General features: G+C 34.3%; 1 protein-coding gene across 1 annotated transcript in view; it reads left to right on the top strand.

Annotated features, from left to right (window-relative positions):
* The window catches only part of LOC122141136, a 36,729-nt gene that overhangs the window by 10,139 nt on the left and 8,250 nt on the right, over positions 1-18,340 (top strand). The window contains exons 5-6 of the mRNA XM_042747447.1: positions 7,561-7,704; positions 7,783-7,976. Of these exons, the coding sequence (XP_042603381.1) occupies positions 7,561-7,704; positions 7,783-7,976 (338 nt within the window). The remainder of the gene's footprint in view (positions 1-7,560; positions 7,705-7,782; positions 7,977-18,340) is intronic.

Below are 18,340 nucleotides of genomic sequence, written 5' to 3'. Positions count from 1 at the left end.
TGTGCGTGCCAAAAATGCATGCTGTTTTATTAAAGTAATTTTAAAATATAACTTAAAAAAAAACAATGTGACAAATATAGGCCTAATATGTGAGAATATTGACATTTTACATATAGATCCATGTATGTAGCCTAGCTCACTAAAATATGTTACCCACTTTTAATGCTCCGATGAAAAGTAAACCACCATTTCTTTAGGATAATATAACAACGTTAAAAGTTAAATGTTTCAAATCTAAAATATGGTGTAATACTGTGCAGCTTAGAGAAAATATAAGCACAGGCTCATTTGGCTCGACATTTATCCTGCTTGAATTTGTTCTAAGAAATGCACATAGCTTCTTAAGTAGTCCTACTAAATTTTCATCTGTGAATATAAAATATTTTAACTACATTGTTTTTCTTTCATTTTCCCAGACTGCAGCCATCAAATGTAACACATCGGCAAGGCGAAGCTGATGGCTATTTGCGAAAATGTTCTTTGACGCCTTTGTTTGATAACTTGTGGTTAAAGCACCACTCAGCGGTCAAAAGCTGCAAATGCACTTTGCAGACGGGGCGGCGGCGCTTGCGGCGGTAGAAAGCACACTCTAGTTGGCCACCTACTGTATGACAGGAAACACTGACATCTAACAATGCCTTGGAAAAACTGTTAATCTTAAAAAATAAAGCATACACATCAACTCAAATAGAAAATAAAACAGTTATCAAATAAGCATGTGTCCTACTCTGTGTACTAAACTCCTGAAACATTTGTGTCTCATATTTAAGAGCAGACAATGCAATTTATGAAATAAGTCAATTACTGTAAATCTGTATGTGAAAATAAATCAGATGTAACCCCCCTTGTAATCGTTAACAGTTTCATAAGGAACTGTAATTTAATTACACATTTTTTTCTCAGTTACTGATTAGATTAAATTACAATTCCTTTTGAAACAGTTAACGATTACAAGGGGGTTACATCTGAATTTTTTTCACATAAAGAACCAAATTGCCTATCACAGCTATGCTGATGATACACAGATTAACCTAGCCTTATCGCCAAATGACTACAGTCCCATTGACTCCCTCTGCCAGTGTATTGATGAAATTAACAGTTGGATGTGCCAGAACTTTAGAAGGAAAAAACTTAAGTCATTGCATTTGGAAACAAAGATGAAGTTTTCAAGGTGAATGCATACCTTGACTCTAGGGGTCAAATAACTGAAAATCAAGTCAGGAATTGCTTGGTTTGACTCTGGAGACAGAGCTTAGTTTCAGTAGTCATGTCAAAGCAGTAACTAAATCAGCATACTATCATCTAAAAAACAATGCAAGAATTAGTTGTTTTGTTTCCAGTCATGACTTGGAGAAACTTGTTCATGCCTTTATCACCAGCAGGGTGGACTATTGTAATGGTCTCCTCACCGGCCTTCACAAGAAGACCATTAGACAGCTGCAGCTCATCTAGAACGCTGCTGCCAGAATTCTGACTAGAACCAGAAAATCTGAGCATATCACACCAGTTCTCAGGTCCTTACACTGGCTTTCAGTTACATTTAGGATTTATTTTAAAGCACTTTTACTCAATTATAAATCTCTCAGTGACCTACAGTAGGTAGACATCCAAAATGGGTAATACCGCCGCTGCAGGGCCGCGGCGTTAACTGCAAATCAGTCGAGTGTTAAAATCATTCGCGAAACTACCGCCAGGTGGCGCAAAGGGACGGATTGTGAACTGAATGTAATTGTAAAATGAAAGGAAGACGTTAAACAACAACATTATAATATACATTATAACATCCTTAAAAGCCATTAAAAAAATAGGATAGTCTTAGGCTACAGTCTACTCTTCAAAAAATTAAAGAAAGGCCTTTTATACAAAGGCTCTTATGCATGCTATTGTTTTTAAACAGTTATTATATATACATATATATACACGGATTAAAATGTTTTCATTTCGGTTCATTCTTGGTTAAAAAAAAAAATAATAATAATCTTCAGGTTCCATTTGCAGAGCGAAATGAGAACGGTCCAGCATTTAGAAATAATTCTTATTAACTCTGTTATTATTCTTGATTTTTCAAACTGCTAACACTTTGCATTTTTGAATTATGCCTTCACTGTGTGACCAATAATTGTGAATTGTGACTTTGATCGCGCATATTCAGTGGAAACAGCAGTCATTCACCAGCCATGCGGCGCGAGCAGCGGGCCACTTTGGCATAATTTTGCTAATTATGATTTTTTTTTTTTTCGATACTGAAACACGTGTGAAATCCCAAAGCCTATTTGGACCTAATGAATAAGAGTTTAGCTTCAAATGGGCAACATGTTTGGATTTGTCCCGAATGATGATGGAGAGATAAGCCCAACATAATGTATCGCTTTATATTATTTTTAATTATTATTATTTTTGTTGTTGTTTATAAGCTATATTATTATATAGCCTGCTGCAATTATATTTATCCATTAGAATTATATATTTGTAATTCTTGTTCTGTTCTGATAACTTTTTTACATTTAAAGGATTTGTTGTAAAGTGAAGGGAACTAGATAAAAATGTCCTGTTGGTACCATTAGCCTACAGCATTATTAGGCCTGCCGTTATTATTTCTGAATGTAATAAAATGCAACTCTCACAAATGTAATTTATTTTTTAGCGTGTTTTCATGTGTTTTTATCCAGCTTTATTGCATCTAAAAATTACTTTGTGCATCACATTCACTTCGTGAACAAAAAAATATAACTTCAGATCCGCCTCCTGCGTTGCTCACCTGTGGACGATTTCAAAATGTTTGATATAAAGGTTGCTGTCACATTTTATACAAGAATTGTTCTTTTATGCTAACATGCACTCAAGTCTTCGGATACTATACAAGATACAAGTTCATTTAGGCTATTTAACATGCACTGTGAAATTTTACCGTTTCAACTTATAAACTCCTTGAGATTGAATCTAGTATAAAAAAAGTTTTAATTGCTTAAATTATTTCTATGAATTAATAAGTTAGCATGATTTTTTCATCATAGCATTTTTACGAGGTGTATTCGTTTTCTGAAACCAAGCACCCACTTTTTTCTTTTTTAAATCTATGAATCGCTTGCATATCTCGTATAATGTTACATATAATGTTTATTCTTGAAGAAAATAAGTATTTATTCTTTAATAAAATAAGGGACGATCCAAATATTTGTAATGTACAATAATATAGGCCTATATCTGCCTGCAGTTAAAAAGTTATATTTGTTTTGATTCATCCATTTATGTAGGCTACAATTAGCCTATTCTAAAAATAACTCTCTATTTAACAGCATTAACTTACAATGAAATACGTCTTCCTTCAGGCAGACTGAATGTTTTCCTGTCTTGCTAAATGTTGGGTCAGTTTGCGCGAGTCCCGCGCGCTGTGAAGCGGGAGCAGCTTACGGAGGATTCCGCTTGGTCTTAAAGCCTGCCTCAAACGCCTACGTTCACAAATACAATGATGTTTTGGCAAAAATAATGATTAATTATCAATTGATAATTTGTTATTATTTTGGTCTAGTGAAAATTAATAATATGGGCTGCGGGAAAATAAAGGATAAAAAGAGAAGGGCTGCTGTGGAGTGCAGGCATGTTTCAACCCAGAGTAACATGACAACAACCACCGTTCCTCACAGCCAAAAAAAACAGACCGAGTTCAGTTCAGCTGGAGGGGGGCTGGGGGTAGTTATGTATAGCTTGTGGGGGTCGAGATAAAGGTGTGAAATCTCTTGCTCTTTCATATGGACGTCTTATGAGGGTTTTCAACTTGCAGAAGCAGGTTTTAGGACAACTTTAAAGAAAGGTTTTGATCCACGTCAAATGTTGACTACTGTATAATTTGATAAAGTTTATTTGTTGATTTATGTTTAATTCTATACATAATTAAAATTGTATGTCTTAATTTTGTTTATAAATATTTTTTGCATTAGGGCTGGGCGATAGGCCTATGGCCTAAAAAAAATCCCAGATTTTTTCACAAAAAAATCCAATTTACAATTTAAATCTATTTTTTTTTCCCTCCCTACTTAAAATCAATATTCAAATGACAAAGAAATTGTTCAAAACAAGTGTTAATATAACAACATATTATTTTTTAATACTAGCCCATCATGCCATCCACTCGGCGTTAAGAGCTGTTCAGGTTAAAACTGGCAGCTCCGCAGTGTGTCAGTGTCATGGACGGAGGACAGACCAAGTGTAGGCCTAAATCAGTTTTCTAGTCTATATTTTCATCTAGTTATGCGCTGGTGTTAGGTTATGTATTTATTTTTTATTTCTTATATCAATTATTTGTAGTAAATATAGCAGACACTGTCTAACCGTGTCTACAGCGGACGGTCTTGTTCATATAGGGCGAAACATCTCTCTCTCTCGGCAGTACAGTAGGCCTATGTGAGCGGAGTGGAGCAGCAACAATTTCCCTCCGCGCTAACAATAATAATCACTCCCCGCGTTCTTTGATACCAGAAACACTGCTCCGCCTTCACTCCGTGGCTAAAGTTGAAATGTTATGTTCATAATAGCTTATAAAAATAAAATAAAAATAAATAAATAAATTAAATTACAGGAGAGTTTCAACGGGGATTAGGCTATTGTGTGCAAAACTTTTTGTCCTACCAAACGCCAAACTAATAAAATTGTCAGCATTAAAAGGTATAATTGCTGCTTTCTGCTATGCAAATTTTGTTTGTGATGTAAATAACGGTTTACATTTTTGTCAGTTATTTTATCTACAGATCGATGCATTTGTTACAGATTTCTGCTCATTCAAAATCAGATACAGATGAAGTAGCCTACTGTGAGATTACATTTGTTGAATGCATTATTGCGACAGATTAGCGATTACGTGGGAATGTGTGGGTGTATCTGTTAAAATCACGCTTTAAAAAACCCCGAAAATAATCAGTAAAAGGACAGACAATTCCTTGAGAACTAGCCTGTAACATCCCGCTCGACTATTGCCGTCATTATAAATCTTCTGATCGGAGAGATGTGTATCAATGCTATAGCTAAAATATGTTTATCATGTGAAGTTCTTGCTAAATGTGCAGTTATATTACGGGCTGTTGGCATGAATTGTATTCGTGATGGAGCGGTGCTGGAGCGAGTGAAACCACGACGCTCCGACTTTTAAAAAAATCCGCGCTCCTCTTCAGTCAGAATCACTCCGCTCCGCTCCTCATACTACTGCTCGGCAGCGTGTCTCAGACGCGGCGGGGGAGGCTTGAAGCCCAATCATTCTCAAAACATAAAATATTTATTTTATTCCAATTTTCGCGTTTTTGTGTTTCAGAGGAAAAATCAGTGTTAAGGCATCTTCTCCATTACAGACAGACCGTTCTGAAAGATGAATTTAATGCAAACGCATATAAAATTCTTTAAAAACTTAACAGAGATTGTCTAGAGGGTATTTAATAGGTCTGCTTCCCACGTAAGATTTTTCTAGTACTAGTCGTTTCATTTTTGTCATTATTCAACTAATCGCAATTTATATTAAATTTACAACTAATCCAGCCTTAATGTATATTCCCACGCTGTTGTCAAGAACAATCATTAAGTTTGTCACAAAGCACAGGCAGCCAGAAGTAGCCCAATATGATTATGGAAAAAGGAGACATTTTAATTTATTTATTAATAACACCAATGTTTTCTTGTCGGCTGCAAGATGAAATTCACAGTGCCTGACTCTCTCCACATGGACGCGCCTTTAAAGAGAAATGCAACCTTCACAGATTACATAATGCATTTGTTTTAAATTGATTCATTTAAAAGACATTTCAAGCTTTCTGTAGATATATTTCTCATGTATGTGAGGCAGGCACCCCAATTTTTCAGTTATTTCATTATTAGGAAAAAAATCACGTGATCGAGTGAGGGCGCCTTCTGTCCTGTCATGCATGTGCATGCGCATTAATAATTTTTGCACAAACACTTTAATATGAATAATAATTCACATTTTGCATATGCATTACAAAGTAAATATTTTTTTACATGCAATTATCCAAAATAAAAACCAAACAAGATTTGTAAATGAAGTTAAAATATGTAGACAAATAAGAATAAATGCTGCACATGCACTCAGCATCATGCCGCAGAGCAAATCTTGCACTGATATTTTACGGAATATTATACAAACCTGCATTTAAAATGCGGCTGCAATTTATTTATTTATTTTATTTATTTATTTATTTATTTATTTATTTTTACTTTACTTAAATTATATGAAAGCAAGTAAAGAAGACTTGTCAATTAATGAAGCTCTTTTTTTTTTACATCGTGTGCACTTTGTTGATAAGTGATGACGTTTTATTAATCCATCCATTCTTTAGAGTTTCAATGATTTAGTTAAATCGTGCAGGTTTAATTTATTCGTTTCTTGTTTTAATTAGGCCTAAATAATGGGGAGCGAAATTATACAGTGTCCTCACGTTTTACTAAAATAAAGAAAATAATTTATAAAACACGCAAGCCTAGCTCACAATAGGCTACCACTTTTATGCTCCGATGCAAAGTTAAACCACAATTTCTTTTGAATAATATAACACATAATTCATATTATATAAATAGATACTGCACAGTATTTAAAATGTGTCTAATCTAAAATATGGTTGTAGAGAAAATATAAGCACAGGCTCATAGGCTTGACATTTATCCTGCTTGAATTCGTTCTAAAAGAAATGCACATATCTTCATAAGGACTAAACTTTCATCTGTGAATATTAAATATTTTTTCTTTCATTTTCTCCACTGCAATCAAATATAACACTTCGGTGAGGCAAAGCTGACGTCTATTTGCGAAAATGTGCTTTGATGCGCTTGTATGAAAACTTGTGATTAAAGCGCCACTCAGCGGTCAAAAGCTGCAAATGCACTTTGCAGACGCCGCGGCGGCGGTACGAGCGGCGGTAGAACCAACACTTTGGATGGCCACCTACTGTAGGACCGAAATACATAGCAGATATGTTCACTGAATATAAACCTAACAGACCACTCAGATCATTAGGATTGAGTCAGTTAGAAATACCAAGCGTTCACACAAAACAAGGCAGGAGTCCGCTTTTGGTTATTATGCTGATGGTGGTTGAAGTTGGATTCAGGTTGAGATAAGATGTGATATGTGCTTTAACATTTTTTAATTTTAGATTTAGAATTAATCTGTTTAGCTGTGCATTTATTGAATGAGCACTGTGCAATGTCCGAACTGATTGCACTGTATTTTATGTATTCACTGTATTTTATGTAAAATCATTTTCTATATTTAATTGTCTTAAATTCATTTTAAATCAATTTTTAAATCATTTTCAAAGTTTTTTAATTCATTGTTTTATTTTTGTGATTTTTTTTTTCATGATTATTCTACTTTCTTTTATGTAAAGCACTTTGAATTACCATTGTGTATGAAATGTGCTATATAAATAAACTTGTCTTGCCTTGTCTTGCCTTACATTACATTTATTTTGTAATTAAATTACGTAATTCTGTTACATGTAACTAGTTACTCCCCAACACTGGAAGCAGCACAGTATTTAGAGTTGGTTTTTGCTTTCACAGGTGATCAGTGCCACGGCCCGCATGAGCAGTCAAACGTTGTGTGCCATGATGAGTGACGGAAACGTCTCCATTGATAAACTGCAGCGGCTGCACATGCATCTCAGACATGTCATCCAATCAGCACTGGATCTGTCTGCAGAGCTGGTTCGTAACTCACACAACACACACATTCATCTCTTATTGATCTGTCTCTGACGAATCACAGGTTCCTGTCTTTTCCAGAACCTGCAAACAGATGTCAGTGTGGCTGCTCTCTTTGCTTCTTTGGACGATCTCACTGAAACAATGGTCCACAATCTACCATTTGTTGAGAACTGGCTGTATTTGAAGTTTCTGCCCATTCTGTCATATATGGATGACGAGATTGTGACACAACTCAGCCAGATGAACTTCACTTGTGGAGCCTTCCACGTGATGTACATGAAACATACATACACTGGCTGTCATGTTTTTGAAAGAAGTCTCTTCTGTTAATCAAATACAGTAAAGCAGTAATAATGTAAAATATTACAGTTTACAATAACTGTTTTCTATGTGAATATATTGTTAAATTTATTTTCCCATAGGAAGAAAAATGTATTGCTCAGTGCTTGCTTTCCCTAAGCTCAGGAGACTAGATGAGATTCTCATATATCTCTTATTTTAGTATCAACAGACTTTCAGATGTTTCTCCTAAAATTCCTTAAGAGAAATAGAAGCAGACACAAGTGAGACATGAGAAATATTCAAAGCTGAGAATGTGATATCTCTATCATAGGGAGCCCGGGACGTCACCTGTAGGAGAAAAAAAATCAATCCGTGGTGACGGTTTTGCAATCTTTGCCCTCAGTTTATAAACCGTGCTCACAAATTCTTTAACTGTTCCCTCGGTTTAACAAATTGTGCCCACGGATTAATAAAACGTACCCACGAATTTCCATCCGTGCGCTCAGATTTTGTAAACCGTACCTTTGGTTTTTGAATCCGTACCCACGAATTCATAATCCGTGCACATGCTTTCGCAGTCCGTTCCTCGGATTTGTAAACTGTACTCAGATTCATGCAGCAAGCTCAAAGGTAGTTAACATACAGTTTTATTGACTATTATTATGTGGAAGAGGCCTACAGCAAATTTAATAAGAAAGATGTGCATCAAAATCTTGTTTAATTTGTGATAATTTTAGCACTTGATTATTATTGTATAATAAACCTGGCATTGTGACTGATTCTGGAGTAATTTGTTCCTCTTTTGTAAGTCGTTTTGGATAAAAGTTTCTTATGTATTACCTGTATAATAATATGTAATAATAATAATAAAAATCATAGTTATTTTTATTATTGTTATTTTAATTTATAGGCTGAATAAATGAGTGCAGTTAAGACAGTAAAAATGATTGTCATAAAATAATTAATGAATTCTTTATTTTTAAATAACCTTTTACAGTTTTGGAAATGTGTTTGTGTACTATTCTTTCTTAACATGAAGACTTATTTTGGTGATTTTATTATACTAGCTTTTCCCCAGAGTTAGATGCACGTTTCACTGTTAATTTTATTATTAAATAATTAGGCCTATTATAACATTGCTTTTTACCTTTTTTATTTTTTTATTTTTTTTTTTTAGAAAATTCAGGGAATTTTCTATTCTTCTTTTTAGCTTTTATTTTGGCTGTAAAACACAGGCGGCGGTGTATTATCCTATTGGTGATTAATGTAAAATAAACGCTAAAAAGAAGACTATTTTGTGAGTGCGGCTCATGGTTTCATAGGATACTAAAAATAATGTTTAATAAACAGAAATGAATCTGCCAGTGGGGGCGGAGCCACAAATCCGTGAGTTTACAAATCCGAGGGAACGGATTACAAAAGCGTGTGCACGGATTATGAATTCGTGGGTACGGATTCAAAAACCGAAGGTACGGTTTACAAAATCTGAGCGCACGGATTGGAAATTCGTGGGTACGGTTTATTAATCTGTGGGCACGATTTGTTAAACCGAGGGAACAGTTTAAGAATTCCTGAGCACGGTTTATAAACTGAGGGGACGGATTGATTTTTTATTTTTTTTTCTCCTACAGGTGATGTCTCCGTACTACGAAGACTCCAATATTTAAATATTTTATTAATCAGTTGTGATTCTCATATGTCTCATTTTAGTATCAATAGTGTTTTAGAGGTTTTTCCCTTAAATTCTTTAGGAGAAATAAAAGTAGACACAAATGAGACGTGAGAAAGTTCTGAAAGAAAGGAATCCAAAATGACAATGGGAGAGAAATGTGTGAGAAACATTTCTCTTTATTGTCTTGCTGTAATTTCTTGCAAGACTCCATTATAGAAATGCTTTACTGTTCAGAGGTTGCTTTTTTTGTATGATTGCAATGGGATTTTTCACTTTAATGGTCAAGACAGTAGGTGTAGAGACAGGAAACAACTGGACAGGTGAGAATTGAAAAGGAGCAGGAAAGTACCTTTAGTTGGGTTTTGAACCAATGTGCTGCCCACAAGGCTATGGCTCTGACAGAGGTTACTCTACACTCCAGATCCTAAGGGGTAATTTTCTTATATGTCTCATTAAGATATCAGCTTTGTCTTAAGATGAAAGAATTAAGAAACTTGATTAATAAACTTTTACTAATATTGTAAATACTAAAACTATCATTTAAATAGCATTAAACATTTCAGAATATAAAGTGTTACTTGTTTAAATCTCTATCACAATGGTCTCCTTTAAAGCTTTAAAAGAGATCTCAATAAATGTACATACCATGCTCAGATTTTTCTCCTAATGTAAAGACTCTGCTGGTCTCATATTTGTCTCCTCCAATATTTCAAACAAGATCTCAACAACATCACACACTTGCTCAGATATTTCTCCTTAGCTAGAGAAGCTGGATCTTTCAAACGTGTCTCTTCAAATGCTTAGAAAAGATCTCAACAACATCACACATTGTGCTCAGATTTTACTCCTACAATAAAGACATTGGTGCTCTCACATTTGTCTTCTCTAAATTTCAGAAGCGATCTCAATAACTTAAAAAAAATTGCACCAAGTCAAATGCCTCAATATGAGCTCAAACATTTCTTCTATATAATATGTATTAATAATCTAACTAGTCAATTAATAATCAAGTCATAAGCCATTTATGTGCCTTTGAGCAAAGAAAGCTCTAGGATTACTGATACCACTGAAAAGTTCAAGCTGATTTTTCTGGTGCTGTTCAATCTCTTTCCCAGCAGAATATCAGCGGTCGGAAACCAGGTCAGAATTGTTATCTTTTTCATCTGTCTGAATGACCACAGGTCTTAGCAGTTTCATTCTGAATCCTGAAATCACTTCATTTTAAATACTGATTTCTCCTGCTCCCAAACAGGACTGTCAATGTCATGATGCAGTATCAGTGATACATTACTATTTCCAACAACAAATTATGTGCCTAAGTACATAAACATTGTCCTATAAAAAGTAACATTATCCTTATTTCTGCATAATTTGTCTCTCAATATAGCCTCTCTGATATATAGCTAACTCTGGATTAACTTTGTAAAGTTGTTGAGATCTCTTCTAAAGCTTTACAGGAGACAAATATGAGACCCCCAGATTATTTACCTAAAGAGAAAAATCTGAGTATAGTATGTGATGTTGTTAAGATCTCTAATCTAAACTTTTGAGTTGTCAACTGTGAGAGATCCAGAGTCTCTAGCTAAGGAGAAAAATCTGAGCACAGAGTGTGATGTTCAGAATCAGAATCAGAATCAGCTTTATTCTCCAGGTGTGTGCAACCGAAGGCACACAAGGAACGTTTTTTTTTCTTTTTCTTTTTTTTTTAAGGTGCTTCGTGTACATTAATACATACATACACATCTATCATGAGAAAAAAATAGTAAGACTTAACAATAAATAATGTGTATGAATCTGGAACAGTAGATTGATTTATGTACAGATTTGTGCATTTTTACTCTATATAGAACTGTATAAATAAAAAGATATGCATATGTATTTACATTATACTTGAGAAAGGCAATAATTAAAAATGTAGAATGAATTGCGGAAATTAATTACAGAACACAGGTAATGATTCATATGTTAGCTGTTTAAGCTGGAGATGGCATGGAGGGAAAAACTGTTTTTATGACTAGGTGTTCTAGTGCACAGAGATCTGTAGCGTCTTCCTGAGGGGAGAAGTGCACACAGGTTGTGTCCGGGGTGAGAGGGGTCTGTGATGATGTTACCTGCCCGTTTCTTCACTCTGGAGTTTTAGAAGTCCTGAAGACTGGGCAGGTGCACAACAATGATAATTTATTCTGCCCTAACAGTCCGTTGCAGTCTTCTTAAATCGGCTCTGCTAGCTGACCCAAACCAGACAGTTATAGAAGAGCACAGAACCGACTCAGTAATAGCAGAGTAAAACTGTGTCATCTGTGCCTGTGGCAGGTTGAACTTTTTCAGCTGATGAAGGAAGTACAGTAGGTGGCCAACAAAAATGAGCTTTTTGCTGCCGCAGCGTCTGCAAAGTGCATTTGCAGCCTTAGACCGCGGAGTGGCGCTTTAACCACAAGTTATCAAAAAAGCACATCAAAGCACATTTTCGCAAATAGCCATCAGCTTTGCCTCGCCAATGGTTATTTAACGACTGAAGTCAGAGAAAATGAAAGAAAAACACTGTAGTTAAAATATTGAATATTCACAGATGAAAGTTTAGTACTTATGAATTTATGTGCGTTTCTTAGAACGAATTCAAGCAGGATAAATGTGAAGCCTATGAGCCTGTGCTTATATTTTCTCTTAGTATTACACCATATTTTAGATTTGAAACATTTAATAGGTGTGCAGTATTATTTATATAATATGAATTCATGTGCCCTAAAGAAATGGTGGTTTACTTTGCATCAGAGCATTAAACCCGTTTAAGTCCCAGCGGTCACAATAGTGACCGGACAAAAAGTTTTCATTTAATAAAGCTCTAAAAAACCTTACTGACTGATGTTTTAGTGCACTTCCTGCAAAAATATGGAAAAAAATAAAGGGTCTCAATTAAATAAGTGCAGTTTCACATGATTAGTGCAAATTGTCACATGACCAGAGCAGCTTATTTCCTGTTTGCACCTTGAGAAGATGATGCTGCATCACAGCTCCAAAACAAAAGGCTAGTAAAGTATGTCAACATAAAGATATGACAAAGATTTTTGGTACACATGATCTTTAGGGTGTCTAGTATTAATATATACATTCACATATATTTAGTTTTGTTTAGTTTGATCATAGAATGAGTAAACATGTTGATGGTCACAATAGTGACCGGTGGGATAACAGTGAACTTAGGTATACAATATAAATCCAATTGCAGTTGCTAGTGAAAATTACAATAAAATGTTGCATTGACAAAATATTGCACTAAATTAAAAATTCAAATGTTACAAAAAAAATTACAATAATGATGTTTTTATACCCGAAGCATTAATATAAAAATTTTATGTTATATTTCACAAAAAAGTAACAATTTTGAAATGCGGTGATAGTTAAAAAAATTTTTTTCCTCAGTGTTCCTATCAATGTTGCATAAGGTTTTTTGTATGCATAATAGTAACCCTGGAATGTGATCAAACAGTTTAAAATAGCTGGGCTAAGATATATAACCATTTTTATGACTGCAGAAATATGTTCATTCAGTTCTCACCTCATCCCACCGGTCACAATTGTGACTGAATATAAAACACAATTTTCCACACACTTTTCCAAAAAAAAAAAAAAAAAAAAAAAAAAAAAAAAGATTGATTATTTCAAAGGGTTACTAATGACACACATCATTTGGATATTTTTCATATCTGGGAAAAATTTGGGATTAAACGGGTTAAAAGTGGGTAGCCTATTTTAGTGAGCTAGGCTACATGGATTTATAGGCAAAATGTCAATATTCTCACATATTAGGCCTATATTTGTCACAAATACATTTTTAAATTATATTTTTAAAATTCCTTTAATAAAACAGCATGCATTTTTGTCACGCACTACTATGTTATTCATTACCTGTCCTTTATTTTGACAGATAACTTCTTGGGAAAATTATATTTGTCTGTAGAATACTGATTAAGAAATTGTTGCGGGTTTTATAAATTATTTTCTTTATTTTAGTAAAACGTGAGGCACTGTATAATTTTGCTCCCATTATTAGGCCCTAATTAAAACAAGAAACATAAATTAAACCTGCACGATTTTAGCTAAATCCTTTTAAACTCTAAAGAATGGAGCGGACGGATTAATAAAACATGTTTAAACTCAAGTTCTTTCATTTTAATCAACAAAATGCACACAATGTAAAAAAGAGCTTCATTAATTGACAACTTCAGTTATTTTAAAGGGAGCCTTCTTTACTTGCTTTCATACAATTTAAGTAAAAAAAAATATTAAAAAAATGCAGCCGCATTAAATGCAGGTTGTATACTCATATTCCTTAAAATATCAGAGTGCAAGATTTGCGGGGCGCGCATGAAGCTGAGTGGCGATGCGCAGCATTTATTCTTCTTTGTCTACATGGCTGTTTTATCTTCATTACAAAATCTTGTTTGGTTTTATTTTGGATAATTGCATGGTAAAAAATGATTTACTTGCACATGCAAAATGTGTGAAACTTCCATCTTATTTGCAGTCTATAGCATTTTATAATTATTTGCACAATAATATTTAACTTAACCTGCTTTATATATTTATTTAATGCAAAAGAAATTTATTAAAATAAGTTAAATAAGTTAAAATAAGTATAAGAGTCATGCATCTGTTTAATCTTGACCAAGAACAACTAATGACTATGACGAGTTTGAGAGAATCAGTCGTTAGACCATTTTAAAACATCAAATAGCCTTCAAGTTACAGGTTATAACTGTATCTGTCTCAGTTGTAGACTGTGAAGATTATTTTTTAATGCAGATCCCGTACTGTAACCGAACAAAAAGAAATGTGCTCTATTATTATTCATATTCATCGTGTTTGTGCAAAATACATGCATAATGCCCGCATGCGTGACAGGGAGGGCGCCTTCTGGATCACTTGAATTTTTTTTTGATTATGAAATAACTGTAAAATTAGGTGCCTCACATACATGAGAAATATATCTACAGAATGTCAGGGACCTGGCAAGCCCGGTCTCAGCCAATCCACAATGCTCACGTTCCCCTGAGTACTAATCACCCTCACCTGTTCACCATCAGCGATCTCATCAAGGCACTATAAAACACTCACCTCCAGTTCAGTTCAGTTCAGAGCTGCCAGTCCTCCAACAGGAACAGACCTCATGATTCCGTCCTCAGCCTGCCTCTCATCGCCAAGACGGAGAAGCTTCACGATGTAATGTTTACGTACTTTTGAAAACTAACCTCTGTGTCCCTTTGCTACTGGCTCCAGGATTCCTGAGAAACCTTCGTTCCCTGATTCCTCTTCGATCTCTGGTGTCTCGAATGTGCCGGGCAAGTTCGCTGAACATATCTTCTCCTATACCAAAGGAAAGGACGAGCATTAGTTACCCAGGATTGTGTGGCATGACCTTTCGTCTCCGAACGTACTCACCTGAACCTCACCGCTCACGGACGCGTGATCGTCACAGAATCCGACACCTGCTATTGCACCTTGCAAATGTATTTAAAACAAAAACTTGGTGTTGAATTCACTTACCTCTGCCTCATGTGCCTATCCTGACACAGAAAGCTTGAAATGTCTACTTTTAAACGAACCAATTCAAAACGAAAGCAAATACTCCCTGATTATGCATATCCTGTGGAGATGAGAGTCAGCACTGTGAATTTCATCTTGCAGCAACAAGAAAACATTTGTTTTTCTTTTAATAAATAATTAAAATGTTCTACTTTTCCCAATTATTAGGCTACTTCTGCCTGTGCTTTGTGGCAAACTTAATGCATGTGCTTGAGCGCGGAATAGCTCATTATGGATTATAGATGTTAATTTAATATAAACATGCTGATTTAGTTGAATAATGAACTTAAATGAATGACGTAGGCTATACTAGTAACTAGAAAAATCTTACATGGGGGCCAGACCTATTAAAAATCCTCTAGACATCTCTCTGTTAAAGGTTAAACCAATGTTTGGTCTAGGGCAGATGCACGACTCTTTTCGCCAGGTTCTTTAGCTCTCTCTCAGAGGCGCCTCATCTGTCCTGAGAAAAAAAAAAAAAATATTATATTGTAATGTATGTAATACTCTGTATGCAGTTGCAAAAATGACAAAAGCCAAACCAAACGAGGCATTTTTGTCCTACTTTGGCTAAACCTGCGCTGCAAGTTTGAAACCCTCATAAGACACTGTCCATCTAAAGAGCAAGAGATTAACACCTTTATTTCAACCCCCATAAGCTATACAGAACTACCCAAAACAAAAACAACCCCCTCCAGCTGTACTGAATTCGGTCTGTTTTTGGCTGCGAGAAGGAAACGCTGTGTTGTCCATGCTTCTGACTGGTTGAAATGCTGCCTGCACTCACAGCAGCCATACTCTTTTTATTCATTATTTTCTCACAAGCCCATAGTTATTATTTTCACCAAGATCATATAATAACAATTAGCAATTGATAATTAATCATTCTTTTTGCAAAAATCATTGTTATTTGTGAACGTAGGCGTTTGAGGAGGGCTTTAAGACCAAGCGCGACTCGCGCTAACTGCACCCAGGTTCACCGTCAGCCTTTTGATTTTACAAAATCAGTTTGGGCGAATGCAACTTATTGATCATGAGCCCAACATTAGCAAGGCAGGAAAAACATTCAGTCTGCCTGAAGGAAGACGTATTTCATTGTAAGTTAATGCTGTTAAAAATAGCGAGCGGTAAAACAGAAAAAAAAAACTCCTGTAGGCTATTCTTAAAACTTGGACCTCATTATATTGAAGTACAAATCCAAAACCAGAAGCAAACCTACACTCCTCTCTAGGTGTTCGTTTCATTAAAAAGTATCCCATTTTTATTCATTCACAGGCTATATGGTTGAAATAATACTTTTAGTTCAAAAACTTTATGTGGCCATGTTTAAAAACCAAAAAAAATGCTTTATTGACTTAACGTTTCATAGACCTTTAGTTGTTATGTTAAAATTCCATGCCATTTGTAATTTCACAGTATTTTCACCTCCCAAATTACTACCCTTGTAAAGTCACAATTCTATAATGGTAAAATTTACTCAGGCCGATGGCATTTTTTGTATGACATATTTTATTTATTTATTTATTTATTTGAATAATTGTACATAAAAGTGTGAAGCAAAACAAATATGATTATTTCTGATAACTTTTAAACTGCAGGCAGATATAGGCCTACATTATTGTACATTACAAATATTTGGATTGTACCTTATTCTGTCCCTTATTTTCTTAAATAATAAACACTTTTTTTCTACAAGAATAAAGACTATTTTCTTAAATAATAAAAGAAAAAGAATCACAATTAGCCCTTATTTTCCATTTCTGAAGTTAATTGGCAACCCTAATGATAATGTAATTATCTTTTGACTCCCCTGACAGTGGCACCTTCCTCAGACAAACAAAACAAAAACAAAAACATCAGTTGTAGGAGATATGCGAGTGGGTGCTTGGTTTCCGAAATGGAAAATGAAGACAGCTTGTTATCACACTCTAAAAAATGATATGATGAAAAGTCATGATAACATATTTTTAAGTTAGGGTACTTTAATTCATAGAAATTTAAGCAATTTAAAGCTTTATATATATATGTATATATCTCAAGGAGTTTATAAGTTGAAACAGGTGAAATTGTCACAGTGCATGTTAAATAGCCTAAATGAACTTGTATCTTGTAGCCTATTGTAGTGGGTGAGACCTTGATTGCATGTTATTTTTTTTTTTTTTTTTATTATTTTTTTTTTTTAAATGAACAATTCCTGTATAAAATGGGACAGCAACCTTTAGGGTATATCAAACATTTTTAAATCGTCCACAGATCAGCAACGCCACGAAGTGAATTTTTTTTTTTTTGTTTTCTTAAAAGTAGGCTTTTCAGATACAATGGAAAAAAAAAATGAAAACAACACAAAACTGGATAAGTAACATGTATTTGTGTTAACCACAGTAACTGGTAGTTAACATATACGAAACTTAACCAATTAATCACCTATTTTCGTTTGCTGCATGTTTTTTAAAAACACTCTAAAAATAAATTACGTTTTTGAGAGGAAAAAAAATATATAAGTCATGTATAAGTTTCATTTTTTTTAATTGCAGCCCTAATAATGTTATAATGTACCAATAGGATGTTTTTTTTATCATTTTTTTACAAATAATTTTTTTTTTTTTATTATCAGAAGAGAAAGAGTTTTAAATATATATTTCTAATGGATAAATATAATTGCAGTATATAATAATAATATAGGCTAGAGCATAAAATAAATAATATAATAATAATATAATATTAATATTAATTATTATATATTATTATTATTAATTATTTTTATTATTATTATTTAAAGGAAAACATAGGTAAGGTTGGGACTTACCTCTCTCATTCGGACAAATCAAACTTTTCCATATTCGTGATGTTGCCCATTTGAAGCTTATCTATATTCATAGGTAAAATAGGCTTTGTAGTTCACGCTATGTTTCAGTATAGACGGAAAAAAAATCCATAAATTAGCAAAAATATGCCAAAGGGACCACTGCTCACGCCCGAGATAGCACGTTGAAACGGCCTGTCTGCATGTTTATCCAATGGAATATGAGGCACCAATGCAATCAAACAGCTGAAACAGATAATACTCCATTTTTGGTCACACAGTACAGGCATAATTCA

Source organism: Cyprinus carpio, chromosome B20 (assembly GCF_018340385.1).
Source record: "Cyprinus carpio isolate SPL01 chromosome B20, ASM1834038v1, whole genome shotgun sequence".
NCBI classification, from domain to species: domain Eukaryota; kingdom Metazoa; phylum Chordata; class Actinopteri; order Cypriniformes; family Cyprinidae; genus Cyprinus; species Cyprinus carpio.
This window is presented reverse-complemented; position numbering and strand designations above follow the sequence as displayed.